Raw genomic sequence first — 15,858 nt, 5'->3', positions numbered from 1 at the left:
ACTAAATTTAGTCATTAAGCCTCATACATTATTCTTACAAATGTTATGTTTCACAAGGTTATCATAAGTGAGAATATGATCCAGTTTTTGCACCTTTGTGTGCATCTGCATCAAAATTTAATAGTTTTTCTTGACATGCCTTACACTTTGTGCACCTGTCATGTTCTCTTACAACAGCATTGTAAATTAGCATGAATTAGAGATGGTCGCTATTTTTTTTCCCCGATACCCATCATGGTTGGTTCCAACCTACCGTGATCTTATTTTAGTTTAACTTCCTGTTTGTCTTCTTTTGCCACTTTACCACTGGCTTGAGTGCTGTTTTTCTCACCTGCTCCTGATTAACAATCAGGAGGCACACCTGTCTTTGGTTGTCAATCATAAGGTTTATTGTGCCCAGCATCGTCAGATGGACGTCGCTCATGTATTTTTTCCCTCAAAGAATTTTTTATCACCAATGGTCTACTGTTACAGTCACTTTGGTGCACCATTAATAAAAGGATGTTTTGCCTGCATGTCGCCTGCCATCTCGCCACTTAACAGATACCGATAGTGACCAATACTTATTTATAGGGATGTCCGATAATGGCTTTTTTGCCGATATCCGATATTCCGATATTGTCCAACTCTTAATTACCGATACTGATATCAACCGATACCGATATATATAGTCGTGAAATTAACACATTATTATGCCTGATTTTGTTGTGATGCCCCGCTGGATGCATTAAACAATGCAACAAGGTTTTCCAAAATAAATCAACTCAAGTTATGGAAAAAAATGCCAACATGGCACTGCCATATTTATTATTGAAGTCACAAAGTGCATTATTTTTTTTAAATGCCTCAAAACAGCAGCTTGGAATGTGGGACATGCTCTCCCTGAAATAATCCTGATACCCACTACAACTATGGGAAACACTGTTAACTTTGACTTTCACAAAGTGCATTTTTTAAAACATGTCTCAAAACAACAGCTACAAAAACAATGAAGGCACACAGCTTCAGTCCAGAGTATACTATAAACTAGGCTCAATCTGCCCTGTTCTTAACATATTCGTATGAGTAACAAAAATGTGCAAATAAAAACAAGAAAGGCACAAAAATAAAAAAATTAATGCTTCAGTCTAGACTAGTAGATAACACAGCCATCCTTTAAAGTGCATGAACATTAATAAAACTGCTTCAGTCTAGACTAGTAGAAAACACAGCCATCCTTTAAAGTGCATGGGGAAAAAGGCACAAAACATAAATAAAACAGCTTCACTCAGTCCAGACTATGAGTCTATTTGTGCAACAGATGAAGCTCAAAGAGTGGGCTAATTCTTTTTCTCCTTGTCATCACGTGTCAGAGGTAGATTTTTCTGAATGAAAACAAGCATCTGCAAGGGGTTCTGGGCAATGTTCCCTCTAAGGTGCGCGCCTGTGCAATTGTGCACTGCTCAAGCGTTCTCTGCGCACGGCAAATCTATGCCACGCACAAAATCTAATAAAAAAATAAGCGCATAACAATTTTCGACACGACACGGACACGACAGTTTTCGTCATCATTGTTCAAATATTGTAACGTCTGTCGAGATGCTTTGAGAACATGAATCCCATCGATCACTTTACTGAGCAAAACTCTTTATTGTCGGCCATAAACACATCACCAAAACATTGGTAAAAAAAATGATATCGAGCAAAACTGGTCATTTTCTGCAGTACAAACCAGACCAAAACCAACTTTGTTATATCAACAGCAGCCGCTCGCTCTTTCTCACTTGCGCCAACACATGCACATATGGCACTTAGCCAGTGATGCGTTTACAGCCAAACAAAAAGTCGGACAACTCCAACACCACACATAAAGTGTAATTCCAGGTCGTTACACTATGATTTACCAATCAAATGTGTGCTTATTTTAGTGTCATTTATTAGGAATCTTAATTTATAAATATTAATCATGAAATGCTGTTTGTATATTAAATAAATACTAATAAAAATATATTTTTTACAAACAGGATGTTGCAGGAATGTACACATGATCCCCTGCTTACATCTCATTGTGCAACATGTGAATGTTTTAATGGGAACTAAATGCAATGTCTGAAAGGGGTACAAATTATTTCCAAAGCAGGACCTCCACCCAGACAAACCAATACAAGTACACAGTTCATGAAAAACAATATTTTTGTCATGTCTGTGTGATCATGTTTTGTTTTAGTAATGTTCGGTTTAAATTTTGGACTTTTTGTGCACTTTTGTTTTGTTTTGTCACCATAGCAACCATTAGTTTCACCTGTCACGTCACGCACCTGTTCCACGTTTGGACTCATTGTGCACTCTTGTCACCATAGCAACCATTAATTTTCACCTGTCACGTCACGCACCTGTTTCACGTTTTGAGTCACGCACCTGCTTTCACTAATCATGTCCATAGTATTTAAGTTCATTCATTTTCTGTTGTTCGTCCTGACGACATCCCCGCATTTATGCTCCTGCACACTCTCCACACCCTGATGACCCTTGCTACTCTTTTTTTCATGCCGGTTCCATGCCAAGTAAGTTTTTGTTTGTTAAGCCACAGTTAGTGTTTTGTTTAATTGTTCATAGTTTCTGCCAATGTGCAAGTTTTGTGTTTAAAGTCTAGTTTTGTACCTCCGCCCCTGTGCGCGCTTTTCGTTTATTCCTTTTTTGATAGTTTAAATAAATCATGTACCCACCTTCAAGCCTTGACCAGTCCAGTTCATTTGCACCACGGGAGAACAAACCAAGCCAAAGTCCAAGTCCTGACAGATGTCGTCAGCAAAAAAGTTTTCCCGCAGATGACATCACGCCGCCGCCTTGTCATGACGTCACCCCACCCACTGGTGATGACGTCAGAGACCAAGATTTTTTTTTAAATTCTGTTAACTTTGTCTATCAGCCACCACCAAAGGACTTTTTTGCCAGAATCAGACACTTTCAGAACATTTTTTCACAGACCCGCTCACTGGGACAGTCCTTGCCCCCCAAGACTCAAGCCCCGCCCCCGTCACAAAATGTTTCTTTTTTTCCGCCCACACAACACCAGGTGGGGGAAAAAGAAATATTTTTTGGACAATTTAGTGGGGAGGATTCTGCCCCCCTCCTGACCTCCCTCCACCCACGCCTAAAAACGGTTCCAGACCGCGGGGAGCGCGTCTGGTATCCGCTCCTTGAGGGGGGGGCTAGGGCTGGGAACTGTACAGGTGGGGTGACTCAGCTTCGCCATGCCAAGCCGCAACCCCCAGCTAGACCACCTCCACCTGCACCAGTAGCTCCACGACACCAAGCTCCGGTACCAGCTCCACGACGCCAAGCTCCGGTACCAGCTCCACGACGCCAAGCTCCGGTACCAGCTCCACGACGCCAAGCTCCGGTACCAGCTCCACGACGCCAAGCTCCGGTACCAGCTCAACAAGTCCAAGACCAAGACCCTCCACGCCAAGCCCAAGACCAAGACCCTCCACGCCAAGACCCTCCACGCCAAGTGTCGCCAGTCGCAGCTCCACGACGCCAAGTGCCGCCAGTCGCAGCTCCACGACGCCAAGTGCCGCCAGTCGCAGCTCCACGACGCCAAGTGCCGCCAGTCGCAGCTCCACGACGCCAAGTGCCGCCAGTCGCAGCTCCACGACGCCAAGTGCCGCCAGTCGCAGCTCCACGACGCCAAGTGCCGCCAGTCGCAGCTCCACGACGCCAAGTGCCGCCAGTCGCAGCTCCACGACGCCAAGTGCCGCCAGTCGCAGCTCCACGACGCCAAGTGCCGCCAGTCGCAGCTCCACGACGCCAAGTGCCGCCAGTCGCAGCTTCACGACGCCAAGACCCGCCATGCCAAGACCAAGACCAAGACCCGCCATGCCAAGACCAAGACCAAGACCCGCCATGCCAAGACCAAGACCAAGACCCGCCATGCCAAGACCAAGACCCGCCATGCCAAGACCTAGACCAAGACCCGCCATGCCAAGACCAAGACCCGCCATGCCAAGACCAAGACCCGCCATGCCAAGACCTAGACCAAGACCAAGACCCGCCATGCCAAGACCAAGACCCGCCATGCCAAGACCAAGACCCGCCATGCCAAGACCAAGACCCGCCATGCCAAGACCAAGACCCGCCATGCCAAGACCAAGACCTGCCATGCCAAGACCAAGACCCACGCCAAGACCAAGACCTATACCAAGACCCACGCCAAGACCAAGACCTATACCAAGACCCACGCCGAGCTTCGCCGCCTGACGCGCCACGCCGAGCTTCGCCGCCTGACGCGCCACGCCGAGCTTCGCCGCCTGACTCACCACGCCGAGCCACGCCTGCCACGATGACGACGCGCCTGCCTCCTCGTCGGCCACGGATATGGCCGCTACCTGGTCGCCCGCCACGCCAAGTGCGCCCACCTCCCAGTCGGCCACGAATGTGGCCATTCCCTGGGCGCCCCCCTCGCCTGCTGCAGCGGCGTTCCACTCGCCGCCGCCACCTAACTCTGCCCCGGTGGATACGGGGACACGTGGCCTGGCGACCCACCGCCATGTCCCCCTCCCGCCCTCCCATGACTCTTGTTGATATTGTTTTTGGACATCTGGGATCTGTCCGTAAGGGGGGGATTCTGTCATGTCTGTGTGATCATGTTTTGTTTTAGTAATGTTCGGTTTAAATTTTGGACTTTTTGTGCACTTTTGTTTTGTTTTGTCACCATAGCAACCATTAGTTTCACCTGTCACGTCACGCACCTGTTCCACGTTTGGACTCATTGTGCACTCTTGTCACCATAGCAACCATTAGTTTTCACCTGTCACGTCACGCACCTGTTCCACGTTTGGACTCATTGTGCACTCTTGTCACCATAGCAACCATTAGTTTTCACCTGTCACGTCACGCACCTGTTTCACGTTTTGAGTCACGCACCTGCTTTCACTAATCATGTCCATAGTATTTAAGTTCATTCATTTTCTGTTGTTCGTCCTGACGACATCCCCGCATTTATGCTCCTGCACACTCTCCACACCCTGATGACCCTTGCTACTCTTTTTTTCATGCCGGTTCCATGCCAAGTAAGTTTTTGTTTGTTAAGCCACAGTTAGTGTTTTGTTTGATTGTTCATAGTTTCTGCCAATGTGCAAGTTTTGTGTTTAAAGTCTAGTTTTGTACCTCCGCCCCTGTGCGCGCTTTTCGTTTATTCCTTTTTTGATAGTTTAAATAAATCATGTACCCACCTTCAAGCCTTGACCAGTCCAGTTCATTTGCACCACGGGAGAACAAACCAAGCCAAAGTCCAAGTCCTGACAATTTTTTGTTATTGTCATTGTAAGTGGGCCTTAACACTTATATTAGAAAATAACCTCATGGAAATGACTGCTGTCATTTGATTATTATAATAAGAGAATGTTGTCTGTCTATCTGTGTTGGGCCTGCGATGAGGGGGGGACTTGTCCAGGGTGTACCCCGCCTTCCGCCCGAATGCAGCTGAGATAGGCTCCAGCACCCCCGCGACCTCGAAAGAGACAAGCGGTAGAAAATGGATGGATGGAGATTTAACTTGTTATTTAGTCAGGTTTGGGACAGGTGTGCTGCTGGTGCAGCCACAGTGTGCACGTCTGATGTTGCTCACATGGGCTCCACTGATTGCTCAGGGAGTTTTTGCGTTTGCTCACACACATGAAAAATTAGAGGGAACATTGGTTCTGGGTATTTGTTCTTTTGTGTTACGGTGCGGATGTTCTCCCGAAATGTGTTTGTCATTCTTGTTTGGTGTGGGTTCACAGTGTGGCGCATATTTGTAACAGTGTTAAAGTTGTTTATATGGCCACCCGCAGTGTGACCTGTATGGCTGTTGATCAAGTATGCTTGCATTCGCTAGTGCGTGTGTCAAGCCATAGGTAGTATGTGACTGGGCCAGTACGCAAAGGCCGCCTTCATGGATTAATTGGCGCTCTGTACATCTTCCTGCGTCCGTGTCCACAGCGGCGTTTTAGAAAGTCACAAATTTTACTTTTGGAAACCGATACCGATAATTTCTGATATTGCTTTTTAAAGCATTTATCGGCCGATAATATCGGCGGTCCGATATTATCGGACATCCCTACTTATTTATATCTATATATATTTTTTGTATTTAAATGTAACTGTAATATGTGCACACCTTTCTTTTGGGCAGCTTCTTTAGCAGCAAGCTTCTTTGTATGCTTTCAAAAACGGTCGTAGCGAGGCTGGCGCTTCAAGCGGCTGATAAGGTTTGATGTGTTGAAGCGCAATGTTTTTTTCCCTTCTCACAGATTGTTTGCACAACATTCGGTGCACATAATGTCTTACACAATTGATGCCTTGTTTGTTTACAGTGAGCTCAGGTGACGTTTTTGACCTCCGAGACAGGGGTGCGCTTGATATGCTCAGCCTAACCCACCTACAGCACATTATCCTGTGCTGGATAATGCTATTTTTAATGTTCAAAGATTATCCGTACGACATAATTTGTTTGTCCACCCCTAACAAGAATGCATTTATTCATTACAGAACAATGAAAAACATGTTTACAAAGTACGTGTTCAGTGTGCACCAGAAGTATTGAGAAATCCTCCCACGCATCGATAAATTAGCTGTTGGCTGATTAAGCCCTGCACTGTGCTCAGGTTGTGATGCAGTGTCGCTTGAAAAGAATCCTGGCCTTTTGGAGGAAACTACCAGACATTACAGCAAGCTTGCTCTTGGCACAGAAAGGTATATTCTCACCCATGATTTCTCCCTTGAAGCACATGTCCAGGCCTGAAGAGCAGCTATTTGTGGCACCGTGTGCATCGGTTCATGATGCGAATGTGACCCCCTTTTCATCACGTGACCGTAGATAATACCTTCTGTCGTTTCACGTTTGTTTCAGTCGAAGAAGAGGAGGCTTGTTTGATGAAGATCCCCGCAGACAGAATCTTTCCGTCTTCTTTTCCACTCTACTCAGATGAAGCTGATTCGCTGGTTTGTATATTCTCTTATTGGAAACAGAAATTGACAGCACCCAAGTTCCTTAATAGCACTGGTGCCAACATACACAGTAGTTACCAGACCGAAAAAATTACTGACATTAGTTCTAAAATAATTAAAATATTAATAGCAATCCAGACAGAGAGACACAGTCTGACCATACTTGCCAACCTTGAGACCTCCGATTTCGGGAGGTGGGGGCAGGGGGGTGGGAGTGGGCGTGGTCGGGTGGGACAGGGGCGTGGTTAGGGGCGTGGCTAAAAGGGGAGGAGTATATTTACAGCTAGAATTCACCATGTCAAGTATTTCATATATATATAGATATATATATATATATATATATATAAAGAAATACTTGACGTTCAGTGAATTCTAGCTATATATATATATATATATATATATATATATATATACGTATATATCTATATATATATATATATATATATTTTATTATATATATATATATATATATATATATATATATATATTTATTTCATTATATATATATATATATATATATATATATATAAAATAAATACTTGAATTTCAGTGTTTATTTATTTACACATATACACACACATAACACTCATCTACTCATTGTTGAGTTAAGGGTTGAATTGTCCATCCTTGTTCTATTCTCTGTCACTATTTTTCGAACCATGCTGAACACCCTCTCTGATGATGCATTGATGTGTGGCACGCACAAAAGTGCTTTCATCAAATGCACTAGATGGCAGTATTGTCCTGTTTAAGAGGGTCACAACATTGCTGTTTACGGCAAACGAACTGCTTTACGGTATACAAAAACGTGACTGCTGTTGGTGTGTGTTGTTACCGCGCTGGGAGGACGTTAATGAAACTGCCTAACAATAAACCCACATAAGAAACCAAGAACTCGCCCTCCATCATTCTACAGTTATAACGTGATTGGGCAGGTATGCTGTTTATATTGTGGGTTAGCGGACTCAGGTCCTCATGGACCTGAGTCCGCCTGAATTTCGGGAGATTTTCGGGAGAAAATTTGTCCCGGGAGGTTTTCGGGAGAGGCGCTGAATTTCGGGAGTCTCCCGGAAAATCCGGGAGGGTTGGCAAGTATGAGTCTGACGCTCTTTTTACATTTTATTGTCAATTTAAACATGCCGACGGCAGTCATTGCATATAGCATCACACCCACATTTCGCTGCAGCCAGCGATAACACAAAACCTAATCATTATGCACCAATCACGGTTAAGGCGAGCGAGTGTGCGCGTGTCTGTAAATGAGTGTTTGTTTCCATTTTGGCTTGAACTGTTTAAAAAAAGCATGTTTGCCGTGTTGATAGTATTAAAAACTTGAAAATATCCAAAGCAGTGTTTCTTACCCCATTGTTGGGCCGCGAGCGCCCCTTAAAGGGAAGCCAAAAAGAAGCTATTTCTCAGCAGTGGTATGTATGGCCTGCAGCGGTACTCAATTGTTATACACTTTTCCACCACTTTTGGCAGTAATGACAATATCAAACAAAGTCTGGAACTAAAGTCATAGAGAAGTTTCTTCAGCTCAAAAACTATGACTAAACTAGTGAAACTGTATTTTCATTTGCACTTCACATTTATTGACAGTTTAGTTAAGAAACATATTCATTATAAAAAAAATTTTTAGCAGTACATAATTGAATGAAAATTGCAATTATTTGAGTCCCTTCTTATGCAGTATATTTGATTATTTATTTTTCTAATCAGCCTGACCTAAGCATACGCATTTTTGTGTTAAATAAATAATAATCTTTGTGACTATCCTGTTAAACTGTGTGTAAGTTAGATATGATTATTAACTACGATTAAAATAAAGAGTAAGATAATTAATTCAGTGTTAATATTTGAGTGGGTCCTGGTCCCCCCTGTAGTGATCAAAGGTAAAAAAAAAGGTTAAGATCCCCTGATCTAAAGCATTTATTAAAGTTACAAAACTTATATTCGTAATGCATCGTGATTAATTATGAGGTAACTATGGACAAAATGTGATTGATTGCGATTAAATATTTTAATCGTTTCACAGCCCTAAATTCATCTGAACACAGTCTTTTCTCTCGTCAAAACACAGCAGTTGTCAAGAGCCCAAAAAGACCATCGGCACACTTCCGGCCTTCACAATAAAAGCGTTGTGTGCCAAATACTGTGCAACAAAATATTTTACACTCTCATGTTTTTTGGCACAATTGCTGTGTTCTGTAAAAATGTTGGTTTGCTGTGATAATTATGACGATAGTGGGTTGTATTATGTATTGTTGACTGTATTACTTTTTAACAATTTATTTACATTATTGAAATATTTAAATTACCGTTCTGTTCAATCTATATATCACTAAATCTTGAAAAATCTAAATTTGATGTTTTTAAACAAAATTTTGTAGTTTTTCACTTTTTTCAGGCTCTGGGTACTTTTTCAGAAGTACCATTTTGGTACTAGCATCAGTAAAAATGTAAGTGATAGCCTTCCCTACTTTCAAGGATATACCTGCGTCACATGACACAATCCAATGCGGGAATAAAAAAAATACAAATCTGCCTTTATTTAGATAAGAGGTATTTTACGCGATACACGATTGCTACTATTGTGATAGTAGGTTGAAGATGACGCAGCACAGTATTTATTAATGCAGTAGTGAGGCATGGGGCAAAGAATGCATAACTTTTTGTTGCAGAAAACTTCTGCAAATGGAGAGGAATGTATAATGCACTGATTACAATTAGGAGGATTTAGCAGTTCCTAGTTCTGTATGTAGTTTTGATGTAGCTCTCATATTGCATCCACCTAAGTGTGAATGTGGAGGGAATAAATTATGGGTTCTCACTGATCTGTGAGCACTTTGAGTATCTAATAGAAAGGCGCTATATAAATCTAGTCCATTATTATTATTATCTGGAGGCAGGTAATGTTGAAATACTAATAGGCGAGTCCTTTTCAGCAACAAGATAACCTTTCAATGCCTTTACTTCCTGCAGAGTAAAGTATGATGCATTTGTTCGTGCAAATGGAGTTTGCTTGATATTTGCAGGCTCTTCCCTTTGCTGCAGTGCCTGTGGATGCGGTTGATGTAAAAGTAACAACGCACGTCCCCACCTTCAAGCTCCAAGTAGGTGCACCTACATGCTCATTTCAGCATCAATCAAGTCTCCTTGGCAACACATTTCCTGTTCTGTTTGAAGTAACATAATCTTGAGCAGCTATCTATTTGCTGAAAGGATTTGTCGTGTTCTTTGTACTTGTTAGGTTCCTCAATACTACAAGACTATGGCATACCAGCCTGTGTCAGCCTGGGAGGCCTTTAATTCCTTCATCCCCACCACCCTGGCCCGGCCGCTTCGCAATCCAGATCCAGTAAAGTTACAACTCATAAAGATTAACCTGTCATTCATTCATACTGCAAGTCGCGATTATTTCATTTTTCTCCCTCAAGGATTCTGACTCCAAGCCACCCACACCAGGGCAGGACGAAGAGCAAGATGCCAGCGATCTTAACTTTACTTTTCCTGGTGCTCTACTTAGACCCATTCAAGCACACCCACTCAGAATCTTTGTGAGGCCTATTTTCATGAGCATCAATCGTTAATGGATGGATGTTTATCAACACTGCAGATAAGCGTAGATCTTCTCTTCCGTATGTCTTTGATTGTGTGCTGTAGAACCCTGCTCCTGGCCTCCAGGCCTACAAGCCGACCCCTAAATACCTCGAAAGCGATGTGGACTTCCATCTCTGCCCGCTGCCTCGGTAACCCTCAATCGATGTGGACCTGCTGGTTGGTTATGCTAACTATACAATCATTGTGCTCTACGTGTAGTTATTCCACCGCAGAGGGCCACACAAGTGGGATGGAGTCACAAACTTTGCATACACAGGCTCTGGACCCAAAGGTATTTGAATGACTGTCTTTGGTCTCAGGCCATTAAAGCTATGTAAGTTTAACCATCTTTAAAACATAACTGCTGAGCTGTTTTTCTTTTCTTTTTGCATTAGGGAGAAATCACAGGATTGAAGACGTGGGACAAATTTGACTTAAACACAGCAACATGTTTTTCCAAACAGGCTGCTCTGACCAGCAACATCCTAAATGGGCAAGTACTGTAACATTAGGGCCTGAAAATTCACTCATTAGGCAACATTTTTAGCAAGTAGTACTTATGTGAATAGTGTGACGTCATAGGAGGGGGACACTTTCCACTGAACACGATTCAGCAGTGTGTTTTGTGCACAATAACTAAACAAAAGCAAAAATGACTATTGGCTCCCATTTAAATCATTTAGGTTTTGCCCTGAGACGTACTCCCTGAGTTTGTAAACACTAACAAAAATGACCAAACAAATATGTTTTATTAATAAGAACAACAAAAAGAAACATATCGATCTAATCACTATAGGATCGTTTATATACTGATGCTATACTAGGTATCGATAGTATCAACATCTGTATAGATCATCCCTTCCTTATTAAAGATTTTGGCGTTAGCTTCTTGTGCCTAATTGTGTGTGTGTGTGTGTGTGTGTGTGTGTGTGTGTGTGTGTGTGTGTGTGCGTGTGCGTGTGTGTCTGTGTGTGCGTGTGCGTGTGTGTAGCATTTTTAACCATTCCTTTTCCTTTAGTCTTTCAGTTGTAATGCTACTTGAAAGAAACAGTTTATTTACCACTATAGTGGTAGGGCTTAGTATCTTAGAAGTGGCTTCACACTTCAGATAGACGACACACTCGTTGCAGCTCGATCTCATATTTGAGCCGGTGTTCTGGCAAGACATGCCCCTTCCTGAAATTAATGCAACTCCTGTATGTGTGTAACAGGTAATATGGAAATATAATCGTGTCTCAATGAGCATGCATCCTTTTTGGAGGAATATTTCACTTGAGTACAATCAATACAGAAAGAGAGAACGAAAGAAAGGGAATTGCTACATAATTAAGAGACTAAACGCCGGAAAGGTGAAGAAAATGAGCAGCAGGAAACAAAAAGTGGAATGACAATTTTTGCCAAGAACTATCAAAGACTACCCTGGATGCTACTTTTTCTTTTAATTTAGCATATTTTAAATTATATATAATTATTTATGTTGTGTTTCACTGTAAATACAACCCCCTGGCAAAACATGAAATTATTACACTTGAAAGATGTTGATTCAGTTGTTTGGAAAAAAATATATTTTGGCAAGGTCATGGTTGATTTATTTATAAAAAAAAAAAAAAGACCACTGCCCCAAAGTGCTGTACATATTAAAATAGAAAGATAAAATATAAAAAATGGGAATAATACTAATCACAATGAGTAAAGAACATTCTATGTATAAAACACAGTTAAAAATAGTTTTAAAAAATAGTTTAAAAAATAAGCTGATAACAGACATTATGCAAAGCTATAGTATTTTCTCTTTTTGGCTTATAAAAACACTAAAATAAATCAAGAAAAAAATTGTGGTAGTCAGTTACATGTTTCATTTTTAGATCAAGCAGAGTGAAAATTATGGAATCACCCTGTAAATGTTAATTTCCAAATCTAACACCTGCATCAGATTAAATCTGTTCATTAGTCTGCAGTTACTAAAGAGGGTTCACACCTTGGAGAGCTGTTGCACCAGGTGGATTGACATGAATCATGGCTCCAACATGAGAGATGTCAATAGAAACAAAGGGTTATCAAACATCGCACAATGTTGCAAAAGATGTTGATTGTTCAGTCAGCTGTGTCTAAAATTTGGACCCAGTACAAACGACATGAGAAGGTTGCAAAAGGCAAGCATACTTACTGGTAGAGCAATGAAAACATCTAAGCATCTAGACAAAAAACTTCAATCAAATATGTCTTGAAAACAGAAAATGCTCAGCAAAACAAATGAAGAACAAGTAGGAAACTGGAGTCAACGCCTCTGATCCAACTGTAAGAAAGTGTCTATAAGAAACGGGATTTAAATACAGAAAAGCTAAACAAAAGCCGTCATAAACAGCTAAACATAAAAAAACAAGGTTTCAATGGGCTAAAGAAAAACAATAGTGGACTCTGGATGAAAGTCATATTCAGTGATGAATCGTGAATCTGCATCAGGCAAGGTGATGATGCTGCAACTTTTGTTTGGTGCCGTTCAAATGAGATTTATAAAGACGACTGCCTGAAAAAACCAAGCACATTTCCAGTCGTTGATGATATGGGGTTGCATGTCAGGTAATGTCACCGGGCAGATGCACATAATGGACACTTCTCTTATTCCATCAATCAAAATAATGTTCGGGATGATGGACATTTTCATTGAGCGATGCCATAATTTTTTTACTCTGCTTGATCTAAAATGTAACTTACTCACTACCACAATATATATTTTAAATTGTAGTTTCTCTTAAAGCCAGAAAGTTGCCATTTCAAATGAATATAGTTATGTGTCTTACTTATCTGCTTTTTTTCTACATTATGAACATCCTTCAAGTCTGCTTATTCCATATTTTTCAGGGGTTGAAGTTACAGTTACATTGGCCCTTTTTGCCTGATTTTTTTTCCCGTTGGAAGCTGTTCCATGTTGAGCATATAAATAAATCCATATGAATAATTAACATTTGAAACATTTTGTATTTTTTTAATTAGAAATTAAATATTTACTTTTTTTTTTTGTTTAATCTGTCCTGTCCAGCCAGACAAATCATTTTGTTGATGTAAATGCCCATATCTGCTGTACATATTTACTTTAGAAAAAAAAAGTTTTGGATACTTCTCTTGTTGCCTCATTTGTTTTTGACTTTATTAGATGTTTGGGTAGAATTTTATTTAACAAAACCAGTCTTATTTTAAGTAATATAAAAAATTATCACAGCTGTTTATATATTTTATGGAGGAATGTAGTTAATCATAGACCTTGAACCCAATGTTTAAAAAAAAAAGTATTGATTTTGATACGAGAATCGTTTTGAATCGAGAATCGATTCTAAATGGAATCATTACCCCAAAGAATCGAATCGAATCAAAACGTGTGGTGCACAAAGATTCACAGCCCTACTGGCCACATGGGAACACTGGTGTTTTTTTAATTGTTTTTGTTTAAGCAAAAAAGAAATCTGAGGTGTCAAAAGAGCCGGCTCTTTTTTGGGAGACAAGGAGCCAAAAGAACCGGCTACCTTGAAAGAGACACATTTCCCTTTACAATTTGATTAATTTACATTTTATTTACCGGTCTAGCACCACCTTTTAGGAATTGTAAAATACACAGGTTTTTTTTAAGCAGTTAACGATACAGATAGCGGCTCTTGTGAAGCAGGAAGTTATCGGTAATAACCAGTAGCTTATTTATGTCTGTAATTTATAAAATGTAGTACATGCACACATTTCTTTGTGGTTGGCTTGGGGGAGCTTCTTTAGCAGCAGGAGTCTTTGTAGGCTTTCAAAACAGCGATGCTGCAGCTTCAGGTGGCTGAAAAGGTTTGATGTGTTGATGCACAATGTTTTTTTCTTATTCATACAGTGCAAGTAGCATGCGAAAAGTCTTCCTCCGAAACAGTGAAGGAGTCCCACATAATCGACACCATGTTTGTTTACAATGAGCTCAGGGGAAGTTTACGACTTCCTAGGAGAAAAGGAGCGCTTTATTTGCTCACCCTAACCCACCAAAGCACAGTACAGATAATCTCGCCTCATTGGAACTTTTTTTTTTTTTTTTTTTTCCGGTTATCAGAGCTATTTCCTTTTGTTGGTTTTATCGGTATGACATCATAATTCTTTACACTGACCCGATACACCTCAAGTTTGTCTCCAAACAAAAAAGGGCCATTGCAACACAGCACTTTTTGGTAGCCCTAACTGTTGAAAATGCACGATTTGAAACATGCTACTAAATTGAACTGAAATTAACTCTACTGCTTCAGAAACAGGCTTGACTGACAAATGACTTCTCAGAAATGCTGCTAGAGAAAAAGCACAAAAAAAGCCCACAGTAAAACTTCGGCTTGACAGTGCTTTAATTCACTTTAGCCCTCAAAGTGCTTTAAGACAACGGTGTAGTTTTATCTTTGCCGTTCAAACGCGGCTCTTAGAATTCCTTTCATCTAAGCGAGGCCGGTCCTCCTCTGTTCTGTCACGTATGGTCTGATTCTTAGGTGCATCAATCAGTGTGTGTTTTTGTGTCTGTGTCCTGCAGTTCTACAGACTTTAATAAAGACCTCCTTCCTGTCTCGACACCTGCTGCTTTCACCCATCTTCCTGCCTATCTCCCAGGAGAGGCGGACAAAAAGTAAACACACTATTGATTGACTGCCTCTATGCCTTTTTTTGTCGACCTTTGTGTGAATATGATTGCTCTAATCCTCAAATCACACATTTTTGACTGCATGTAGGTGTGACTCAAAGCTGACCCCGGAGATGATCAGGTCAGAATTCCTCGCTGGTCTTCAATGACTACCTTCCACATGGTGAGTCTACTAATGTGAATTATTGTATAAGCAAGCCACTAAAACACGCACACAGAGTTTTTGGAGGGGAGACTTGAATGCTTATTTACACATTAAGAATACTTCTCGCGCTATAAATAGTGTGAATGTTGATGTTCATATAACAGACGGTACTTCCTGGAGTGTCCAATAGACTCACTCTGTGTCTTTTGGATAAACCAAAGGTAAGGTTAATGAATTGTTAATCTACCTGAAGCATCCAGAGAGCGGGAACACGCTGCATATTTGTGTTTTTATTGCTTTGGAAGCGGTACAGCTTATTTTGTTGTTTATCGAGAAATATTTGGTTACCAAAAAAATACAAACCCTGTTTCCATATGAGTTGGGAAATTATGTTAGATGTAAATATAAACGGAATACAATGATTTGCAAATCCTTTTCAACCTATATTCAATTGAATGCACTACAAAGACAAGATATTTGATGTTCAAACTCATAAACT

The 15,858-nt window shown here is 41.1% G+C and overlaps 1 protein-coding gene across 6 annotated transcripts in view; it reads left to right on the top strand.

Moving 5' to 3' along the window:
• The window catches only part of cfap221 (cilia and flagella associated protein 221), a 148,206-nt gene that overhangs the window by 29,574 nt on the left and 102,774 nt on the right, over positions 1–15,858 (top strand). For all 6 annotated transcript variants that reach the window (XM_072915876.1, XM_072915875.1, XM_061984984.2 and 3 more), the window contains 10 exons: positions 6,627–6,714; positions 6,872–6,963; positions 10,005–10,082; positions 10,220–10,327; positions 10,407–10,526; positions 10,633–10,718; positions 10,789–10,861; positions 10,965–11,062; positions 15,107–15,199; positions 15,303–15,377. In XM_072915876.1, coding sequence (XP_072771977.1) covers positions 6,627–6,714; positions 6,872–6,963; positions 10,005–10,082; positions 10,220–10,327; positions 10,407–10,526; positions 10,633–10,718; positions 10,789–10,861; positions 10,965–11,062; positions 15,107–15,199; positions 15,303–15,363 — 897 coding nt within the window. In that variant the 3' untranslated portion in view covers positions 15,364–15,377. The remainder of the gene's footprint in view (positions 1–6,626; positions 6,715–6,871; positions 6,964–10,004; positions 10,083–10,219; positions 10,328–10,406; positions 10,527–10,632; positions 10,719–10,788; positions 10,862–10,964; positions 11,063–15,106; positions 15,200–15,302; positions 15,378–15,858) is intronic.

The sequence above is a fragment of the Nerophis lumbriciformis genome, linkage group LG23 (genome assembly GCF_033978685.3).
Source record: "Nerophis lumbriciformis linkage group LG23, RoL_Nlum_v2.1, whole genome shotgun sequence".
In the NCBI taxonomy this organism is placed as follows: Eukaryota; Metazoa; Chordata; class Actinopteri; order Syngnathiformes; family Syngnathidae; genus Nerophis; species Nerophis lumbriciformis.
This window is presented reverse-complemented; position numbering and strand designations above follow the sequence as displayed.